Below are 22,371 nucleotides of genomic sequence, written 5' to 3' on the forward strand. Positions count from 1 at the left end.
GCGTCTGCCTCACAATACGAAGGTCCTGCAGTCCTGGGTTCAAATCCAGGCCCGGGATCTTTCTGTGTGGAGTTTGCATGTTCTCCCCGTGAATGCGTGGGTTCCCTCCGGGTACTCCGGCTTCCTCCCACTTCCAAAGACATGTACCTGGGGATAGGTTGATTGGCAACACTAAATTGGCCCTAGTGTGTGAATGTGAGTGTGAATGTTGTCTGTCTATCTGTGTTGGCCCTGCGATGAGGTGGCGACTTGTCCAGGGTGTACCCCGCCTTCCGCCTGATTGTAGCTGAGATAGGCGCCAGCGCCCCCCGCGACCCCAAAAGGGAATAAGCGGTAGTAAATGGATGGATGGAACTGTGGACGTGGTGTCCTCCGTAACAAAGAGGAAATTAACCATTCTGATTGTTATAGGCGCAAAGTTCAAAAGCCGACATCTGTGATGGTATGGGGGTGTATTAGTGCCCAAGGCATGGGTAACTTACACATCTGTGAAGGCACCATTAATGCTGAATGGTCCATACAGGTTTTGGAGCAACATATGTTGTCATCCAAGCAACGTCATCATGGACGCCCCTGCTTATTTCAGCAAGACAATGCCAAGCCACGTGTTCCAACAGCGTGGTTTCGTAAAAAAAGAGTGCGGGTACTTTGCTGGCCCGCCTGCAGTCCAGACCTGTCTGTGTGGGGCATTATGAAGCGGTCTTAGCCTGGGCTAGGGGCCCAGGCTAAGACCGATTTTTTTTAAATTTTATTTTAATCTTCTATTCTTTTCTCCCCCCCCCCGTTTACCTGTATGTCATCTTTTTTGTAAGGGGCGCTGGAAGCCGGCAGACCCGTCAGCGATCCTGTTCTGTCTCCCTGTAATGTTTGTCTGATCTTGAATGGGATTGTGCTGAAAATTGCAATTTTCCTGAAGGACGGAATAAATAAAGTACTATCTAATCTATCTAATCTAATCTAATCTAAAATACGACAGCGGAGACCCCGGACTGTTGAACGACTAAAGCTCTACATAAAACAAGAATTGGAAAGAATTTCACTTTGAAAGCTTCGACAATTAGTTTCCTCAGTTCCCAAACGTTTACTGAGTGTTGTTAAAAGAAAAGGTGATGTAACACAGTGGTGAACATGCCCTTTCCCAACTACTTTGGCACGTGTTGCAGCCATGAAATTCTAAGTTTATGAGTTTGAACATCAAATATCTTGTCTTTGTAGTGCATTCAATTTAATATAGGTTAAAAAGGATTTGCAAATCATTGCATTCCGTTTATATTTACATTTAACACAATTTCCTAACTCATATAGAAACGGGGTTTGTACATTGTTGACTCATTAGTATTGCGATGCTATAATGGTACCAGTATACAAAACAACCCTAGTAAGAAGTCAAAAGTTGCATTGGTGCACAGAAGTTGTGGGATTCTGATTTGAACATTAAAATGCAAGCGTTTTGTTTCTATAAAAAGAAAGGCCGGGATTGAATTATTCAGACTACACGGTCCATGAATACTTGATGTGCCGGAGCACTCACGGACGGAACACCACGACACAGGCGTACATCCTGGTCCTAACTGATGCCTTCAACTGTGAGCAAAATCAGAGTGCGGTCCTGCAGGCCGCCGTGCGTGCAGTCAGACGGACGAGCACAGACAAGCCCCACAAAGATGCCATGCTACGTGCTAGGCTAGCCGCCGTTACCTGCGGGTTGTCCATGAACCACACCAGGCTCCCCTGCTGGGTGTCCAGTATGAAGTAGCGGCGCAGGAACTTGCCACTGCTCTCGTTCTCCTCGATGTCCAGGAAGCCACAGATGCGGTTCTGTCGGTCCACGTAAGGCATGGCGCCGCCGGGACATTCCCTGGCCTGCGCGGGCCCAAAAACGGAGAAGGGGGGCGGAGGCAAAGAGGAGCAAGGAAACCTGGGAGAAGACACAGGAAGAAAATAATCCGTGTTACCTTTAGCCACAGTAGTCCACAATATTTTCAATACCTACTGCTCGATCATGTGACCCAAACACACCTTTTATATGAGCCCAACCTCTCCTCTTTTTAGTTTCCACGTTCTGGCTCACGCACACACACAGTGTCACGTTCTATTCCATCGCCTCCGCCCACCCCGACTTGCTCTTTCTTTCTGCCTTTTTTTTTGCTGGCCGTCTTTCACCGTCTCTCTCTTTACCGTTTTTTTTTTGTTCCCCTTCTCCCCTCCCAACGGCGCTCTCGTCTGATTTGGCAAGCCTCCGGCCTGCCCACTCAGTCTCCTCCCCCGCCTCCTCCTCCCTGCGAAAGCCGAGCACCCACTCGAGCGTGGCAAATGCGGAAAGACGACAACAACAAAAAAAGTCCTTATCGTGCATGTTGGGCAGTGGGAGAGCACCGTTTAACGTGACACACACCTGAATGCAACTGGAACATGATGACATTACTGTACATGTGCATACTGTATTCTAACCTGGTCCAATAGGAGAGCTCAATCTGGTGCTGAAGTAACAATCTGAATCTCACAGTGACTTTGAATGCATGTGAAACCTCAGCTCAGCATGAACTTTTCCTTTATTGGGCATGATTAGAAGTGTAAACCTACAATAGGGATCTGATTTGCAATCGAACAGTCAAAGAGCATCTGATGAAGTTGTTTACATGTGTCTTATAAAAGTTAGTTCCAACTGAATTGGTTTGTTTGCTTTAGTGCAGGGGTGCCCATTACGTCGATCGCGAGCTACCACTCAACCGCGGGGGGTGTGTCAGTCGATTTCCAGCCAGGCTTTTAAAAAAAAAATAGTCCTAAAAATTAGTGATCGTCAATCTTCACCAAGACGTCACTTAAATGACATTCACGGTACCGGAGGGTCCTGTGAGATGACGCTGGCTGCTGCAAGATCATTATTATGAAAATATGACCGAGAGGAAGGCGAGAAACACTTTTTATTTCAACAGACTCTCGCGCCGTACCTTCCGTCAAAACTCTAAAGGCCGACTGCACATTTCCTATCTTCACAATAAAAGCCCTGCTTCATGCTGCCTGCGCTAACTAAATACAGAGTCTCGGAAAAATGGCGTGCACAAGCGATCCCTCAGAAAGCTGGCGTGCACATCACTTGTGCACGCCAGCTTTCCGAGACTCTTATTTTGTTAGCGCAGGCAGCATGAAGCAGGGCTTTTATTGTGAAGATAGGAAATGTGCAGTCGGCCTTTAGAGTTTTGACGGAAGGGACGGCGCGAAAGTCTGTTGAAATAAAAAGTGTTTCTCGCCTTCCTCTCTGTCATTTTTTCATAATAATGAACTGGCAGCAGCCAGCGTCATCTCGCAAGACCCTCGGGTGCCGTGAATGTCAATCAAGCAAGCTACGGAATTTGCCGCCAATGTTTTTCTTGTAAAGTGTATGGAAGCCGGATGAATTACATGCCAAAAACCAACCACTTTCATGTGGTATTGTACAGAAAGGACAACTTTTTTTCTCCTCCATTTGAAAATGTGGGCGTTATCATCATTACTGTCTGATTCCAATCAATGCAAGTCATCAGAATCAGGTAATACACCAACTTATATTCTTGTCTTCGTGAAAGAAAGACAGCTATATGTGTTACACATGCTTGTATTATCATTAAACACATTTAACTTGTTTACAAAAATGTCTCTTTCATAAATAAATAAATATAAATGATATATATAAATGAGGTAGATCCCCTCGAGTTGGTCAATTGAAAAGTAGCTCGACTGCAGAAAAAGTGTGGGCACCCCTGCTTTAGTGCATGGGTGTCAAACTATTTGGCCCTTGAGGCAATATCAAATTAACATTAGAGCTGGCCCGCCGGTACTATGCTGCGGCAGGGCCGCTGTAACACTGCATTCGCCGCTAATACTCATACTTGCCAACTCTCCCGATTTTCCAACCATTCTCCCGAATTTCTCCAGATTTCCACCCGGACAACAATATTGGAGGGGTGCCTAAATGGCACTGCCCTTAGCTTTGTCTACAATATGTTGTCACGTCCGCTTTTCCTCCATACAAACAGCGTGCCCGCCCAGCCACATAATATATGCCACTTATACACACACTTAAGTGAATGCCAGCATACTTGGTCAACAGCCATACAGGTCAGACTGAGGGTGGCGGTATAAACAACTTTTTTTTTTTTTTAATTTTATTTATTTATTTATTTTATTTATTATCTTTCTAGCTATCATTATGTATACGTATCGTTGCATTTGAACAACTTTATTGTTGATAATAGTGGTAATCTATTGGTTTTGTTCATGATCAATAGCGCTTTTTCTATTGGTATTTGTATTGCTCCAGTTTTAGTGTAAAAATGCTCATTGTCAATACTATATTATTTATTTCACTAACTGCTTATTTGCTATCACTTTTACGATCATATTTGTACATATTATGTATGTGCTGGTGTTGTTCTATTGTTGTTGTTGTATTTGCTGCTGTTGTTTTGGTCTCTCTGTCTAATCCCCCTCTTATCTCCACAATTTCCCCCTCTGTCTTCCTTTTTTTCCTCTTTCTATCCCCTCCTGCTCCAGCCCGGCTGCACCAAATGATAATATAAATACATTTAATAAAGTCACATTCAAATAAGACAACAAGAGAAGTATCTTACACTTCTCTTTTGTAAAGTAAATCTGAACAGCCGATATGGGCATTTACATCAACTATATGATTTGCCTGAGAAGCTGGACAGGACAAAAAACAAAACAAAAACAAACAAACAACTTTAACACTGTTACAAATATGCGCCGCACTGTGAACCCACACCAAACAAGAATGACAAACACATTTCGGGAGAACATCTGCACCGTAACACAACATAAGACACAACAGAACAAATACCCACACCCCCTTGCAGCACTAACTGTTCCGGGACACTACAATATGCACCCCCCACTACCACCTAACCCCGCCCCCCACCCATCTCATTGTTATTTTTTTTTTAATATTTATTAGCCTGTGGAAAAATGTAATATTGATATTTACCTCAGAAGGTTGCAAATAGAAAAGAGGCATTAAATGTTTTATTTAAATTTTATTAATTTTACCATTGATGTTTTTTCTTTTCTTTTTTTTGAAAGTTGCTTTTGCACTAGTAAGTTATATAATTATTGCTTGTTCCATATTCAGTGGTAAAGCAAATGAGTGGAGCAAACTGAGCAATAATTAACTATTTATTCATGCACTTTCTCTTGCTATTTCAAGGCTTGAATGTTTGATTCATTCATTATTTTATTTTGAAATGTGTAATTAGCCTGTGGAACAAGTTTATTTTGATATTTACCTCAGAAGGCTGCATATAGAAAAGAGTCATTACATTTTGATTTAAATGATATTTGATATACCATTGATATTTTTTAAATTATTATTATTAGTATTTGAAACAGGATTTTGCATGTCACTAAAGTTATATAAGCCTTGCTTGTTCAATACTCAATGCAAAACTTGTTTGGGTCCCTATTAAAAGGTTAATTTGTTCAACCTTGGCCCGCGGCTTTGTTCCGTTTAAAATTTCGGCCCACTCTGTATTTGAGTTTGACACCCCTGATCTAGTGCATGTAAACGTACAGACTGATGGCAACAAAGATAAATACCTGTGATGTAGCTGCAGTATAGCAATTAAAGTGCTCAAATAAATGATCATAAATTTGTAGGGGTGCAACGGTACGTGTACTTGTATTGAACCGTTTCGGTAGGGGGGTGTACCGAACATGTTTCTAAGCTAAAGTCTTAAAGGGGAACATTATCACCAGACCTATGTAAGCGTCAATATATACCTTGATGGTGCAGAAAAAAGACCATGTATTTTTTTCCCCTATTTCCGAATTCTAAATGGGTGAATTTTGGCAAATTAAACGCCTTTCTGTTTATCGCGCTGGGAGCGATGACGTCAGAACGTGACGTCACTGAAGTAACACACCCGCCATATTCATTTTCACATTACAAACACCGGGTCTCAGCTCTGTTATTTTCCGTTTTTTCGACTATTTTTTGGAACCTTGGAGACATCGTGCCTCGTCGGTGTGGTGTCGGAGGGTGTAACAACACTAACAGGGAGGGATTCAAGTTGCACCACTGGCAAGAAATCTGCCGCCAGACCCCCATTGAATGTACCAGAGTGTCTTCACATTTGACCGGCGATGCTAAGACAGACATGGCACAGAGATGTATGGATAACCTGCAGATGCATTTGCAACGATTAAGTCAACGAAATCACAAAGGTGAGTTTTGTTGATGTTGTTGACTTATGTGCTAATCAGACATATTTGGTCACGGCATGACTGCCAGCTAAACGATGCTAACATGCATCGATGCTAACATGCTATTTACGCTAGCTGTATGTACATTTGAAACTAGATACCCACATTTAATGCGAAACAAACACTTACCAATCGACGGATTTAAGTTGCTCCAGTGTCACAAGATGCGAAAGTCCTGATCGTTTGGTCCGCACATTTTACCGGCGATGCTAATAAGGCAGCCATGCTATGGGCCACTTCATTAGGTACACCCACGCTGTGGCCGAATAGCGTCAAAAGCTTCAATTTCTTCTTCAATTTCGTTTTCGCTATCTGCCTCCGTACTCCGACCATCTGTTTCAGTACATGCGTAATCTGTTGAATCTCTTAAACAGCTGAAATCCGAGTCTGAATCCGAGCTAATGTCGCTACATCTTGCTGTGGTAACCGCCATGTTGTTTGTATTGGCAGCCATGTATGACGTCACAGGGAAACGGATAGTGGTTTCGAAGATAGCGGAAATAAAGCACTTTAAAGCTTTATTTAGGGATATTACGGGACCGGTAAAATTTTGAAAAATACTTCAAAAAATACAACAAGCCACTGGGAACTGATTTTTATTGTTTTTAACCCTTTTGAAATTGTGATAATGTTCCCCTTTAACAAGCTGGTTTGCTTCTTCTGCCTCTGTCTCAGCACCCAGCATTATCCCACCTTCAGAACCATCTGATTGGTTACATATATAGCAGTAACAGCCAATCAGCAGTGCGTATTCAGAGTGCATGTAGTAAATGCTTCAGCGTCGAGTAGATAGGTGTTTAGCGGGTGAGCATAAGGCAGCGTACTCTCCCCAAATGATAATAAACACCTCCCAGTCAACTACTACTAACATCACTATGAGCCGGTTGACCTTCTAGAACAGGGGTAGGGAACCTATGGCTCTAGAGCCAGATGTGGGTCTTTTGATGACTGCATCTGGCTCTCAGATTAATTTTAGCTGACATTGCTTAACACGATAAGCAATGAATAATTCCGCTGGTAATCAGTGTTAAAAATCACGTTCAAATTATGAAACATTCTCATGCATTTTAATCATTTCTATCGCACCTGTCCTGATGTGGCATTAATGGTGAGAAGTATTTATTATTGGTTAACTTTAGAATAACAATGTTATTAAAAAGAATAAGAGACTTATTATACTCAAAAAATGTTGGTCTTACTTAAAGATGCACGCATTTAGTTGTATTCAGTGTTAAAAAATATTATATGGCTCTCACGGAAAATACATTTTGAAATATTTGGCTTTCATGGCTCTCTCATCCAAAAAGGTTCCCGACCCCTGATCTAGAAACTTAAAACTGCAGCTCAGCTCGCTCACAGTTCTGGCTTGAGGTGAAGGCTAATTAGCTTTTAGCCTAACGTTAGCTCATTTTGAGGTGTGTGTGTGTTTTACGAACAGAAAAGCTTTGAATGGCAGGGTCCCTGCTATATGTTGATAAAAATATAACATTTACATAATAAAAATCAACTACACGCTTTCCAAATGCTGTGATAAATTAAGCATGATGAGTTGACTTGAAACTGTTTAATGTTGCATTTTTTATATGTAGAAGAAAAGTTTTGTCATTTTATTTAATCTGAGCAACAAGTTGAGGCAGTTTAATGTGGATTAACGTGGGCAGAATTATTATAGTGTTCCCAATGTTAAAAGGATAAAGCCATTGTTTACAAATTTGGTAAATAAATAATCCAAAAATGTATATTTTGTTGTTTTCTTACTGTACCGAAAATTAACCGAACCGTGACCTCTAAACCGAGGTACGTACCGAACCAACATTTTTGTGTACCGTAACACCCCTATAAATCTGATCATTCCAGTATGTTTCTGATGCTCAAAAAGTCTAAAATAGTTTTCCAAAAAGTATCAAAGGTTAAGGTACACCAAATTTTTACATAGCCCCCATTATGGAAATATGCTAATTAGGTGTCCAGTAGGGATGCGCGGATAGGCAAGTATATAATCCGCAACCGCGTCACCAAAGTCGTCATCCACCCTCCATCCACCCAAATCAACATTTTATCAGGAACGTAACCGCCCGCCACCCGCCCGCTGAAATACATCAGAGGTCGTTCGCCTTTACCACTCATTGAGCCATTTAAACCTGTTTCACAGAGTAATGAAGACAATTGGAGCCGCTAACGTTCTCGCGACTATCCAATAGCATTCATCCTGAGGACAAAAATATGGGCGTGCTATGAAGCCATTGCCTTTGACACCTTCAACAACATGTACGAACCGATTGTTGGTCTGGCAAAATGTTGTGTGCAGTTCCTGCAATCACACGTAAAAGATTGAAAGGCATACTGGGTGATACAGAGTACACTGATGGTTGTGATATAAACAACTTTAACACTTACTAATATACACCATGCTGTGAAGCCACTCAATACAAGATTGACAAACACATTTCGGGAGAACATCCTCACAGTAACACAACATAAACGCAACACAACAAGTACCCACAATCCATCGTATCCGTGACAATGCCTGAATATATTTTACACGCCCGCGCCCCCAACACCGACCACCTTACAGACGCACGGGTTTGCTGCTAGCGGGGTGTATAAAATAGTCAGGAATTGTCATGAATACAAAGGCTTCTGGGTATTTGTTGTGTTGCGTTTATGTTGTGTTACTGTGAGGACGTCTCCCGAAATGTGTTTGTCATTCTTAATTGGTGTGGCTTCACAGCGTGGCGCATATTACTAAGAGTGTTAAAATTGTTTATATCACAACCATTTGTGTACTCTGTGTCACCCAGTATGCCTTGCAGTCGTGTGCGTGTTGCTGCGGAAGCCACACACATGTTGGTGGACTGACAAGCAGATCGGAAATGCTGTGGAAGGCGACAAAGACAATGGCTTCATAGCACACCCTAATACTTATCATCTGGGTGACTGCCGGCAGTCGATCAAGAGAATAATAGCGTCTCCTATTGTCTTCTTCGCTTTATGACACGAGTCTTAAATGGCTCTTTGAATAGCAAAAGGTACCGATCCCAGAACCATGTATATCAAATATTTCCGGATGGTTCAATCCAATTAAAATCTATTTTTCCGTCATGTCAACCGCCCGACCCACGGTTTATCCGCGGACTCCGCGGATGAGCCCGCAAACCGCGCATCTCTAGTGTCCAGACACACCCAATCATAGAGGATATTTCCGTCATATTTCTATTTGTCAAAAAACATGAAACAGACACCAAGTTTGGATTTGTAGCTCATCTGGTCCAAATGTAGAGGCAAAAGCGTGTTCAGGTGGCGACCCCAGGGAATAGATAGATAGATAGATAGTACTTTATTCCGTCAGGAAAATTAAAATTTTCAGCACAATCCCATTCAAGATCAGACAAACATTACAGGGTGACAGAACAGGATCGCTGATGGGTCTGCCGGCTTCCAGCGCCCCTTACAAAAATGATGAGATACAGGTAAAAAATTGAAGATTAAAATAAAATATAAAAATTGGTCTTAGCCTGGGCCCTGGAGAGGGGTTGCAGACTGAGGCAAAGGGGAAAAAAAACAACTCATAGCCAGAGAACACATCCCTCTTCCATGTGTGTAAGAGGGAAACATCAAACATCAAAGAACACAGAGGACATTAAAGACATTAAAGCAGCTGATGCAACCAGACACTTCTACATACAGCTATGAATAAAAAAGTAAAAGAGTCATGTCCACTGTGGTGGCCTCTGCGGTATTCCACGCCATTGTCCGCTGGAGTGGAGGGAGCATGGCCAGAGACAGGAGCAGACCCAACAAAGCAACCAAGACAGCCGACTCCACTCTCGGCCAGTGTCCAGTCCGCATGGATGAGTGAGGATACGTCCAAGGTGACTGAGGTGTCCGACACCTGCTCACCCAGCCAAGACACCGCAAAGCCTCTCCGTCCCAGCGCTCAGTGCCAGCTCCGCAGCCCTGTCCCCCTCATCCGCATCTCCTCCAGTCTCTCCAAACAGACTCCGGTGTGGCAGAGACCCAGCAGCTGGTCTCCATGGCCAAAAGGCTCCCGGGAGGCAGATCCAGAAGTCCACAAAAAAAGCACCGCAGAGGTCACAAAAGTGCCACCCCTTGTCACACAGTCCCAAAGGGTCCCGGACCAAAAGGCAAGAAAATATAATAACACATGAAAACAAGAGGGAAACACAAAAGGATGACACAAGAGCACAGAGCTCCTGCCAACAGCAGCCACTACAGCAGCGCCATCCATCCATCCATCCATCCATCCATCATCTTCCGCTTATCCGAGGTCGGGTCGCGGGGGCAGCAGCTTAAGCAGGGAAGCCCAGACTTCCCTCTCCCCAGCCACTTCGTCTAGCTCTTCCCGGGGGATCCCGAGGCGTTCCCAAGCCAGCCGGGAGACATAGTCTTCCCAACGTGTCCTGGGTCTTCCCCGTGGCCTCCTACCGGCTGGACGTGCCCTAAACACATCCCTAGGGAGGCGTTCGGGTGGCATCCTGACCAGATGCCCGAACCACCTCATCTGGCTCCTCTCGATGTGGAGGAGCAGCGGCTTTACTTTGAGTTCCTCCCGGATGGCAGAGCTTCTCACCCTATCTCTAAGGGAGAGCCCCGCCACACGGCGGAGGAAACTCATTTCGGCCGCTTGTACCCGTGATCTTATCCTTTCAGTCATGACCCAAAGCTCATGACCACAACGGATCGGTACAACGTCCGCATTACTGAAGACGCCGCACCGATCCGCCTGTCGATCTCACCATCCACTCTTCCCTCACTCGTGAACAAGACTCCTAGGTACTTGAACTCCTCCACTTGGGGCAGGGTCTCCTCCCCAACCCGGAGATGGCACTCCACCCTTCTCCGGGCGAGAACCATGGACTCGGACTTGGAGGTGCTGATTCTCATTCCGGTCGCTTCACACTCGGCTGCGAACCGATCCAGTGAGAGCTGAAGATCCCGGTCAGATGAAGCCATCAGGACCACATCATCTGCAAAAAGCAGAGACCTAATCCCGTGGCCACCAAACCGGATCCCTGGTAAGGTAGCAGCTCCTCTCTGAGCTGCTACCTTACCGTGGTAGAGGAGTTTTCGTGTCCCCATGATCCTAGGAGCTATGTTGTCTGGGGGCTTTCATGCCCCCTGGTTAGGTCTCCCAAGACAAACAGGTCCTAGGTGAGTGATCAGACAAAGAGCAGCTCAAAGACTTCTATGGAATCACAACAAAATGAACTCAGATTTCCCTCGCCTGGACGCGGACAGCAGCGCCATCTTGGGAAAAAAAAAAAAAAAAGCTCAGGGAATACACCTGTGCCAAATTTGGCGCTTTTAGACAAAAGTGAACAAACACAACAGAAAATCTCCCTAAAGGCCCCCACTACTATTATATATACATATGGGGAATAAGTACATTTCCATGATTGATTAGTAGCGCGATACCATACTAGCAGCGGTATAGTGTACAAACATGAATGATACAGGTGTTAAGTAGTTAAGTGTGTGAGTGGGTGGGCAGCCAGTGTTCCAGTAAGCATATTATGGCATGGGCCTGTTTAAGTCCTTCTGGGCTGAGGCTAAAATATGCGGGCGGGAAAGCGGTGATAAAGACAGCCTTTCTGCGGGGGACATTATGAGCACTGTGAGGGTGGACGGGCGACAATAGGCCCGCTTGTTGTGTAGCATTGGAGCCTGAGCGCAACACACACACACACTCACACACACACTGAGGAGAAGGCAGTGACACAGTCAAAGACAACTATTAAGACGGACACAAGCACATATTGTTGGGCCGCAGTGAGAGGCGCCTCTGTCGAGTCTGGTCATCCTGCAAAGTGCAGGTTTAGAAAAATACTTGCAATTCTTTGCTGGGAAAGAATCAAGGAGGTTCCCGTTCCTGTTTGTGCGACAAAAAGCGTAACAAGGGGTTACAACGTCTACAACAATGGATGACTGTTGTGTGCTCGTCGCTCAGATAATAAACTGTACTCTGGCCTTATAGACTTGTGTCACCAACTACTGGGTCTGGATGGACGTTTGCAGTAACACAACCTAAGCAGAAAATCACATGTACATACAGCTAAAGTGCATCAACTACATCAGGGGGTTGCCTACAGCCAAAGCTCTTTATAGATGTAGGAATCATTGGGCACTTCGTAATTACATTCAAACTTCATTCTTGGAGTAAATATTGAAATATTCAATTATCTAATCCAGGGGTCGGGAACCTTTTTGGCTGAGAGAGCCAAGAAGCCAAATATTTTAAAATGTATTTCCCTAAGAGCCATATAATATTTTTTTTTAACACTGAACACGTGCATTTTTTAAGTAAGACCAACATTTCCAGAGTATAATAAGTCTCTTATTCTTTGTAATAACATTGTTATTCTCAAGCTAACTGTGGAGGGGGCGTGGCCTGCGGGCCTGCAGCAAAGCGGGATGTTGCCAGGACCGGCCTCAAAATCAACGACAGGTGCGTAGAAGTCCCACCTGGGCCTTTTTATCTAATCACCAGCCCCTCTGTTATAAGCAGCAGCCAGGAGGAGAGACAGGGTTGGGGCTGGAGCCAGAGCGCGAGTGAGGACGAAAGAGAAAAAGACAATTGCTGTAAAGCAACTGATTGAAAAAAAAAATAAAACAATATTGGAACCCTAAAACAGGCTCTTGGTGGTCTGAAGAACCCCCAGGAGGGCAAGCCCCACACTAACCAAGAATAAATAAATGACTTCTTACCATTAACGCAACTTCTTGAACATAAAAATGCATGAGAATAATTTATATTTTGAACGTTGTTTTTAACACTGTGATTACAAGTGGAATTATTCATTACTTATCCTGTTAAGCAATGTCAGCTCAGATTTATCTGAGAGCCAGATGCAGTCATCAAAAGAGCCACATCTGGCTCTAGAGCCATAGGTTCCCTACCCCTGATCTAATCTGTTATGTGGTGTGTACAATATAATAAAAGCATTTTTAAAAACAGGTTACAGGTTACAAAAGCTCCTCTTGGCTGCTGATGTGAAAAAATATATTTTTGAAAAACATCTTGAAAACATTCACAAAAATCTTTGAATGTTCATCAATCTAATAAAAGAAAATGGAGCAACTCCAATTCAACCCAGAACTACCAGACATAGGATAGAAATTTACAAGAAAAAAAGGTGATATATATATCACACACACACACACGCACAGACACACACACACATATTACTCAAATGATTCAAAATTTTGAATTGATTTATAATCGGTATAAATAAAAATTGTGATTTGGCTGTGAATCGATTTTGAGCATCCGTAGTTGTGAATACCAATCTTTTGTATCCAATCAGCTAATTCATTAATCAATTAAATAAAACGATTTACTAGAGGACTTATGATCTTTTCCGGACCATAGGGCGCACCGGATTATAAGGCACACTGCCGATGAGCGGGTTTATTTTCATAAAAAAGGTACACCAGATTATAAGGTGCATTCCTTGGGTCTTAATATTATTTATTTTTTTCTAAATGTAAAATACTTCCTTGTGGTCTACATAACATGTAATGGTGGTTATTTGCTCAAAATGTTGCATAGATGTTTTACTAACTTCTGACAGTCTCTTCAGGATGCGCCGTTTGGAGGACGGTTTTATTTACGTGCCTCCACTTGAACAGCGTCTTCTCCCCGTCATCTTTGTTGTAGCGGTGTAGCGTGCAAGGACGGGAGTGGAAGAAGTGTCAAAAGATGGAGTTAACTGTTTTTAAGGACATTCAGACTTTACTTCAATCAATAACGGAACAGCAGCTCCTCATTTGTAGCTCACTAGTGCAACAACAACGCCCGAAATGTGTCCCATGACCGGAACTCTCTAAAAACTAAAGTTCCTTGGGTGAATAATGTAAACTCACTACACCGGTATGTTATTACGTGCTTTCATGGTGAGTTTACTGACAGATATAAGTAAGAACTTTACACTACTTTATATTAGAAATGACAACAGTGGAGGATGAATGTCCAAAACAAGAAGATAAAGAGAAAAAGGAGCTTATTGACTACGGGCTCGACACGGACTACAATGGCGGATGTGCGCAAATTTTCAGGACTTGTGCAGATCCCAAATACACATCAGCGGGTACCAGAAGGTAAGAAAAAATGCTTTTGCATAATTGTGCAAAACAAAACGCCAGATAAAGTCTGCTAATGGGTGCCATTTTGTGGTCCTTATACACACACCATAATAATACTCGCATGTCTGACTATGGGAGCCGTAATGCTCCGACAATCCGTCATGTGGTGCAGCTTCGTAGCTTACCAAAGTCGTACTAATCATTTTTCGCTGTGTGTAATGCTCATTATTATCAATGAAACATTTACAGGCCTACTTAAATGCGATTTTCTTATTCAAACAGGGATAGCAGCTCCAATCTATGTGTCATAATTGATCATTTCGCGATATTGCCATATTTTTGCTGAAAGGATTTAACATTGACGATAAAGTTCACAACTTTTGGTGCGGATAAAAAAGCCTTGCCTGTACCAGAAGTTGCAGACATTATGCGCGTGACGTCACGGTTTGTGGAGCTCCTCACATCTGAACATTGTTTACAATCATGGCCACCAGCAGCTAGAGCGATTCGGACTGAGAATGCGACGATTTCCCCATTAATTCGAGCGAGGATGAAAGATTTGTGGATGAGGAAAGCGAGAGTGAAGGACTAGAAAAAAATAAAATAAAAAAGACTAGAGGGCAGTGAGAGCGATTCAGATAGGGAAGAGACTGTGAGAGGTGCCGTGCTTGCCGTGGTGGTGGCAGGACCACTCGGCCAGGCAACAAGGGATAGAGCCGTACCGCTTTGAACCCGAGGCTGAAGGTGACGGTCAGGAGGACGCTGCAGATATTGATGCTGGACTAGCACACGACATAGATCTCCTTCAGAATGTAGAATGGTATAATGTTATTCATTTTTCAAAATAATCGCTGCATAATACACTTTACTTTGTGTGTGTGGTCCAATACAACCGTGTTCGCTTGACATCGCTGTTCCATAGTAAAGCTTGACTGTCATCTTTTGGGAATGTAAATAATGAAAAACCGGCTGTGTTTGTGTTGCTAAAGCCGGCCGCAATACACCGCTTCCCACCTACAGCTTTCTTCTTTGATGTCTCCATTGTTCTTTGAACAAATTGCAAAAGATTAACCAACACAGATGTCCAGAATACTGTGGAATTTTGCGATGAAAACAGACGACTTAATAGCTGGGCACGATGCTGGAACAAAATGTCCTCTACAATCCGTGACGTCACGTGCAGGCGTCATCATACCGAGGCGTTTTCAGCAGGATTTTTCGGCGCGCAATTTAAAATTGCACTTTAGTAAGTTGCAATGTTAATATTTCATCATTGATATATAAACTATCAGACTGCGTGGTCGGTAGTAGTGGCTTTCCGTAGGCCTTTAAAGTTTTGGTGTTGTTTACTAGCGCCCTCTTGCAGGCCGCACATATCTCTTATGTGTGACTGCCATCAACTGATCACACTTATTACACAATGTACCACATTAAATTGCTTTGAGGTTGGTAAGCACAAGCAGAATTATGCTGTACATCAGGCGCACCGGGTTATAAGACGCGCTGTCCATTTTTGAGAAAATGAAAGGATTTCTTTATTGTCTGAGAAATACTGAGATCATCATGAGTTCCCGGTCTACTTGGCTGAACTGCATCGCCACCTGTTGCTCTGGCATGCACTTGACAGCCTGCCATTGTGTTTTCACCCCTGGCACACGCCTGTTTCCGTGTCTTCTTAACTACTAATAGCAATTTGTGCAGGTTTTGTACGGCAAGATTGGACATTTCTGGAAGAGTTTCCTGCCCAAAGGAAGGAGACAGACTCTTTTGTGCGTTACTTAGGAGGGCGGCCAACATTTGCCAGGCTGCAGCCTTGGTCCGGCGTCACATGGCGGCCAACTGGTCACGCAGGGCCACCTGGGCACCCCCAATATTTTCCCTAGGACCAAGGAACAGCTGCTGCTGGCGACTGTTGGAGCTTATGTTACCCAGGAGACGTAGTCGGGCCTGACTAAGGGATTTTGAGAACGTCTACACACCCAAGGTGTATTGCTGACGTGCTCTTGTGCAAGGTAGCTGAGCTTGCACCAAATGCATTGTGGTGGGCTGGGCACCAGCCATGGTGTCACAGAGACACGGGAGTCTTTTAAACAGTTCTAAGCCTGCAAATGCTGTTCTACTTTTCTGTCACGGTGGTGGATTAACACAAAGAGAAGATGAAAGCTAGTGGAGGTCGGCATGATTAACACCGTGTTGTGAAGCCAATGTGTTTGCTCCACAGAAGGAACATCACTGACCTCAAAGGCGGGCATAGCAAGTAACCTTGCCTATAAAAAGAACACAAAAAAGGGGTTGAGAGTAGGGATGCACCGAAATGAAAATTTGTGGCCGAAGCCGAATACCGAATAATGAATGCAGTTTTTCACAATTTTTTTATATTGCATAAATAGCCTAGAATAAATATTTAGACATGTTTTTCAAATAAAGTAATTTATTGAATATTGACATTTTTTAAATATTCCAGTAGCCTTTGCTGTTCAAAAAAAGCACAAAGTTTTTCATTTATATTAGGCCTTCAAACAAAACATGCATTCAAAAAAAAAATAAAGTGCATTAAAGTGGATAAACCAACAACAAATGAATTATTGTCCTTTTAGCAAAAGTCTGCTTAGCCACAGTAGAAATGCTAATAATGTAAACAGAAGGCTAAAGTAAATCTCAATTAAATGTGTGCTTATCAGAGGTGGGTAGAGTAGCCAGAAATTGTACTCAGGTAAGAGTACAGTTACTTTAGAGATGTATTACTCAAGTAAAAGTAAGGAGTAGTCACCCAAATATTTACTTGAGTAAAAGTAAAAAGTATGTTGTGAAAAAACTACTCAAGTACTGAGTAACTGATGAGTAACCTGATGACGGCAACAAATAATGCACAAAAACATAAAAATAGCAATGAGCAAATTCAGAGCCAGGAATATCTCTTAAGCAACTACAACAATAATATATATTAAATAATAGTACATCAAAATGAAATAAAAAAATGGCACATTGAGCCACAATAACTCAACAGCACCATAGCCTCTGTAGGCATTCATTGATTTGATTGATTGATTAAAACTTATATTAGTAGATTGTACAGTGCAGTACATATTCCGTACAATTGACCACTAAATGGTAACACCCCAATAAGTTTTTCAACGTTTATCAATTACTTAGTAAATGACCAAGTCGAGGTGATCTACCTCATATATACATATACACACATATCATTTATACACACAAATATCATATATATATATGTATATATATATATATTAAATATATATATATACACATACATACATTTATATATACAGTATATAATTTATATTTATTTATTTTGCCGTTTTTGTTCACATGTTGAAGGTGTTTTAATGAATATACATGCATGTTTAACATATACATTCCTATCTTTCATGAAGACAAGAATATAAGTTGGTGTATTACCTGATTCTGATGAATTGCAATGATTGGATTCAGACGTCCACGTTTTCAAATGGAAGAGAAAAAAAGTTCCTCTTTTCTGTCCAATAACACATGAAAGTCGTTGGTTTTTGGCATCTTATTTGTCCAGCTTCAATATTCGTTTTTATACACTTTACAAGAAATACATTGGCGGCAAACTCTGTAGCTTGCTAGCTTGTTTGCGCTGGCTTTCGGAGACTCTTATTTTGCTAACGCAGGCGCGATGGAGTGGCGCTTTTATTGTGAAGACAGGAACTGTGCGATCAGTCTTTAGGCTTTTGACGGGAAGTACGGCTGAAATAAAAAGTCTCTTTTTTCCTTTACACTTTTGATTGATTGATTGAAACTTGTATTAGTAAATTACACAGTACAGTACATAGACCGTACAATTGACCACTAAATGGTAACACCCGAATACGTCTTTTAACTTTTTTTAAGTCGGGTCATGTGACCGCCTGGCTCTGTTTGATTGGTCCAACGTCACCAGTGACTGCATGTGATTGGTGAAACGCAGGCATGCGTAGATTCTACTTTGACGCTCTGTCATTAACCAAAACAAACATTAATAGATCGATAAAAAAAAAGTAGCGAGTAGCGAGTTTAATGTAGCTAAATGGAACGGAGTAAAAGTAGCATTTCTTCTCTATAAAAATACTCAAGTAAAAGTAAAAGTATGTTGCATAAAAACTACTCGTAGTAGTACAATTTATCCCAAAAGTTACTCAAGTAAATGTAAAGGAGTAAATGTAGCGCGTTACTACCCACCTCTGGTGCTTATAACCTCTTACACTTATACAGGTAGCCTACACAACAGGCTAATAATGTAAACAGAGGACCCACTCAATCTCAATAAGTGTGTGCTTGTAACCTCATACACTTATACAGGTACACAACATATCCCAACGTCACCGCACGTTGGTTGATTGCGTCACCGCGTCAAAAAATTGCGTCACACGCCACTATTCGGCCTTGTTCTTAACTCATTCCACCGAACGCCGAATGTGGCTTTTTTTGCCATATTCGGTTACCGATTAATCGGTGCATCCCTAGTTGAGAGTGTTTTGCCCCCATAATTGTGCACGTCCAGGGCTGGCCAAACCTACTTTACTGATGATCGCGTATCAAAATTAATTAATAATTAATTAGTTAAGGATTCAGGAGGTATATTTTGCCATTTTTTTAATACGGGTTATAGCCAATGTAAGCTTTGTGTTGCAAGCAAAGATTAGAGTTACAAGCATCCCTATTTGTTGGTGTAAAGCATGGATGAACACACTTTTTCAGCTGGCGAGCTACATATACATATATACATATATATACATATATATACACAATCCCCGTTTCCATATGAGTTGGGAAGTTGTGTTAGATGTAAATATAAATGGAATACAATGATTTGCAAATCATTTTCAACCCATATTCAGTTGAATATGCGACAAAGACAACATATTTGATGTTCAAACTGATAAACATTTTTTTTTTGTGCAAATAATCATTATTTTTAGAATTTGATGCCAGCAACACGTGACAAAGAAGTTGGGAAACGTGGCAATAAACACTGATAAAGTTGAAGAATGTTCATCAAACACTTATTTCAGGGGTCGGGAACCTTTTTGGCTGAGAGAGCCAAGAATCCAAATATTTTAAAATGTATTTCCGTAAGAGCCATATCATTTTTTTTTTTCAACACTGAACACAACTAAACGCGTGCATGTTTAAGTAAGACCAACATTACTAGAGTATAATAGGTCTCGTATTCTTTGTAATAACGTAGATATTCTGATGCTAACTGTGGAGGGGCGTGGCCTGCGGTCCTGCAGCAAAGCGGGGTGTGCCAGGACCGGCCTCGAAATCAGCGACAGGTGCGTACATGGCCCACTTGGGCCTTGTTATCTAATCACCTTGTCGGTCTGTTATAAGCAGCAGCCGGGAGGAGAGACAGGGTTGGAGCTGGAGCCAAAGCGCGAGCGAGAACAAAAGAGAAAAAGACAATTGCTGGAAAGCAACTGAGAGACTTATTGAAAAATAAAAAAATATCGTAACCCTGAAAAAGGCTTTCATGTCAATGTTTGGTGGTGTGAAGAACCAATAATAAATAAATCATGCAATTTCTTGAACAAGTGCGGTAGAAAAAAGGATGGATGGATTCAAATGCATGAGCATGTTTAATATTTGGAACGTTATTTTTAACATTTTGATTACAAGTGGAATTAGTCATTACTTATTGTGTTAAGCAGTGTCAGCTCAGATTTATCCGAGAGCCAGATGCAGTCATCAAAAGAGCCACAGGTTCCCTACTCCTGACTTATTTGGAACATCCCACAGGTGTGCAGGCTAATTGGGAACAGGTGGGTGCCATGATTGGGTATAAAAGCAGCTTTCACGAAATGCTCAGTAATTGAAAAACAAGAATGGGGCGAGAGTCACCACAATCCCCGTCTGAATAAGAAAATCTCATTTCAGTAAGCCTTTAAATATGTTCACCATGATAAAACTCATTTTAAATGACCAAGTCCCTATAGGAGAAGTGGAAAGGTCACAGATTACTTCCGGGAAGTCAGAAGGGGGTCACAGGTGCTTCCAATGACGTCACCCAGGCATGCATGAGGCTTAATTCATCCTGTGATAGGCTCCAGCTCACATGAGGACGAGCGGTATAGAATAACTGCAAGAATGTTACTAATATTTACAAATATAATGTTGATTTTAAAGGCCTACTGAAATGAGATGTTCTTATTTAAACGGGGATAGCAGGTCCATCCTATGAGGCATACTTGATCATTTCGCCATATTGCCATATTTTTGCTGAAAGGATTTAGTAGAGAACATTGACTTTATCGTCAATGTTCTCTACTAAATCCGGTAAAAGCCTTGCCTGTACCGGAAGTAGCAGACGATGTGCGCGTGATGTCACGGGTTGTGGAACTCCTCACATCCTCATATTGTTTACAATCATGGCCACCAGCAGCGAGAGCGATTCGGACCGAGAAAGCGAGAATTTCCCCATTAATTTGAGCGAGGATGAAAGATTCGTGGATGAGGAAAGTGAGAGTGAAGGACAAGAAAAAAAAAAAGGGAAAGACGAGGGCAGTGGGAGCGATTCAGATGTTATTAGACACATTTACTCGGATAATTCTGGAAAATCCCTTATCTGCTTATTGTGTTACTAGTGTTTTAGTGAGATTATATAGTCATACCTGAAAGTCGGAGGGGTGTGGTGACCACCAGTGTCTCTGAGGGAAGCCACGGAGGAGCCAAGAAAGTGACAGCTGCAGGAGGAACGACACAAGCTCCGCTCATGTCTACAGTAAGAGCCGACTTATTACCACAATTTTCTCACCGAAACCTGCCGGTGGACATGTGGTAGGGAACCATGTTTGCTTGACCGCTCTGTTCCATAGCAAAGCTTCACCTTTGGGAATGTAAATAAGGAAACACCGGCTGTGTTTGTGTTGCTAAAGGCAGCCGCTTCCCAACTACATCTTTCTTCTTTGACTTCTCCATTATTAATCTTTCTTCTTTGACTTCTCCATTATTAATTTTCATCGCATAATTACACAGTATTTTAGACATTTGTGTTGCTGAATCTTTTGCAATTTGTTCAATTAATAATGGAGACATCACCGCAGCCATCCGACTTTCAGGTATGACTTTACAATCTCACTAAAACACTATTAAAACAATTAGCAGATAAGGGATCTTCCAGAATTATCCTGCGTGGCGCAGTGGGAGAGTGGCCGTGCGCAACCGGAGGGTCCCTGGTTCAATCCCCACCTAGTACCAACCTTGTCACGTGCGTTGTGTTCTGAGAAAGACACTTCACCCTTGCTCTTGATGGGTGATGGTTAGTGCCTTGCATGGCAGCTCCCTCCATCAGTGTGTGAACGTGTGTGTGAATGGGTAAATGTGGAAGTAGTGTCAAAGCGCTTTGAGTACCTTGAAGGTAGAAAAGCGCTATACAAGGACAACCCATTCATCATGTATTTAGATCTGAAACTCTCCCACAGCCGCCGGCTGGAGCCGTCGCCTTTTCTTTTTTAGTGCTTCACTCTAACTTTCCTCGTCCACGAATCTTTCATCCTCGCTCAAATTAATGGAGAAATTGTCGCTTTCTCGGTCCGAATCGCTCTCGCTGCTGGTGGCCATGATTGTAAACAATGTTCAGCTGTGAGGATCTCCACAACCGCTACTTCCGGTAAAGGCAAGACTGTTTTTATTAGCGACCAAAAGTTGCAAACTTTATCGTCGATGTTCTCTACTCAATCCTTTCAGCAAAAATATGGCAATATCGCAAAATGATCAAGTATGACACATAGAATGGACCTGCTATTCCTGTTCAACTAAGAAAATCTCATTTCAGTAGGCCTTTAATGTCAATAATTCATAGCAAAATTGATTTGAATGTATTAATTTTTATTTATTTATTTATTTATTTTTTTTAGCATAGACAGTTATCAAATTCCAAAGAAATCCTTAAGGATCCAAAAGTGCCCCACTCAAAAAAAGGTCATATATTTTTAATTTTTCATTCAACACTTAAACCTATATGAGCTTCAGATAATATATATA

General features: G+C 42.2%; 1 protein-coding gene across 33 annotated transcripts in view; it reads right to left on the reverse strand.

Annotated features, from left to right (window-relative positions):
• The window catches only part of LOC133559662 (pleckstrin homology domain-containing family A member 1-like), an 87,992-nt gene that overhangs the window by 61,409 nt on the left and 4,212 nt on the right, over positions 1-22,371 (reverse strand). For 32 of the 33 annotated variants that reach the window (XR_009808235.1, XR_009808222.1, XR_009808223.1 and 29 more), the window contains exon 2: positions 1,699-1,918. Coding sequence is in view for 5 of the 33 variants with exons in the window: in XM_061911635.1 (XP_061767619.1) it covers positions 1,699-1,839 (141 nt within the window). In the remaining 28 variants the exon portion in view is untranslated. Of the gene's footprint in view, positions 1-1,698; positions 1,919-2,019; positions 2,172-22,371 lie in introns of those variants that run through there. The other variant, XM_061911636.1, reaches the window with a different exon arrangement.

This window comes from Nerophis ophidion, linkage group LG09 (genome assembly GCF_033978795.1).
Source record: "Nerophis ophidion isolate RoL-2023_Sa linkage group LG09, RoL_Noph_v1.0, whole genome shotgun sequence".
Lineage (NCBI taxonomy): Eukaryota > Metazoa > Chordata > Actinopteri > Syngnathiformes > Syngnathidae > Nerophis > Nerophis ophidion.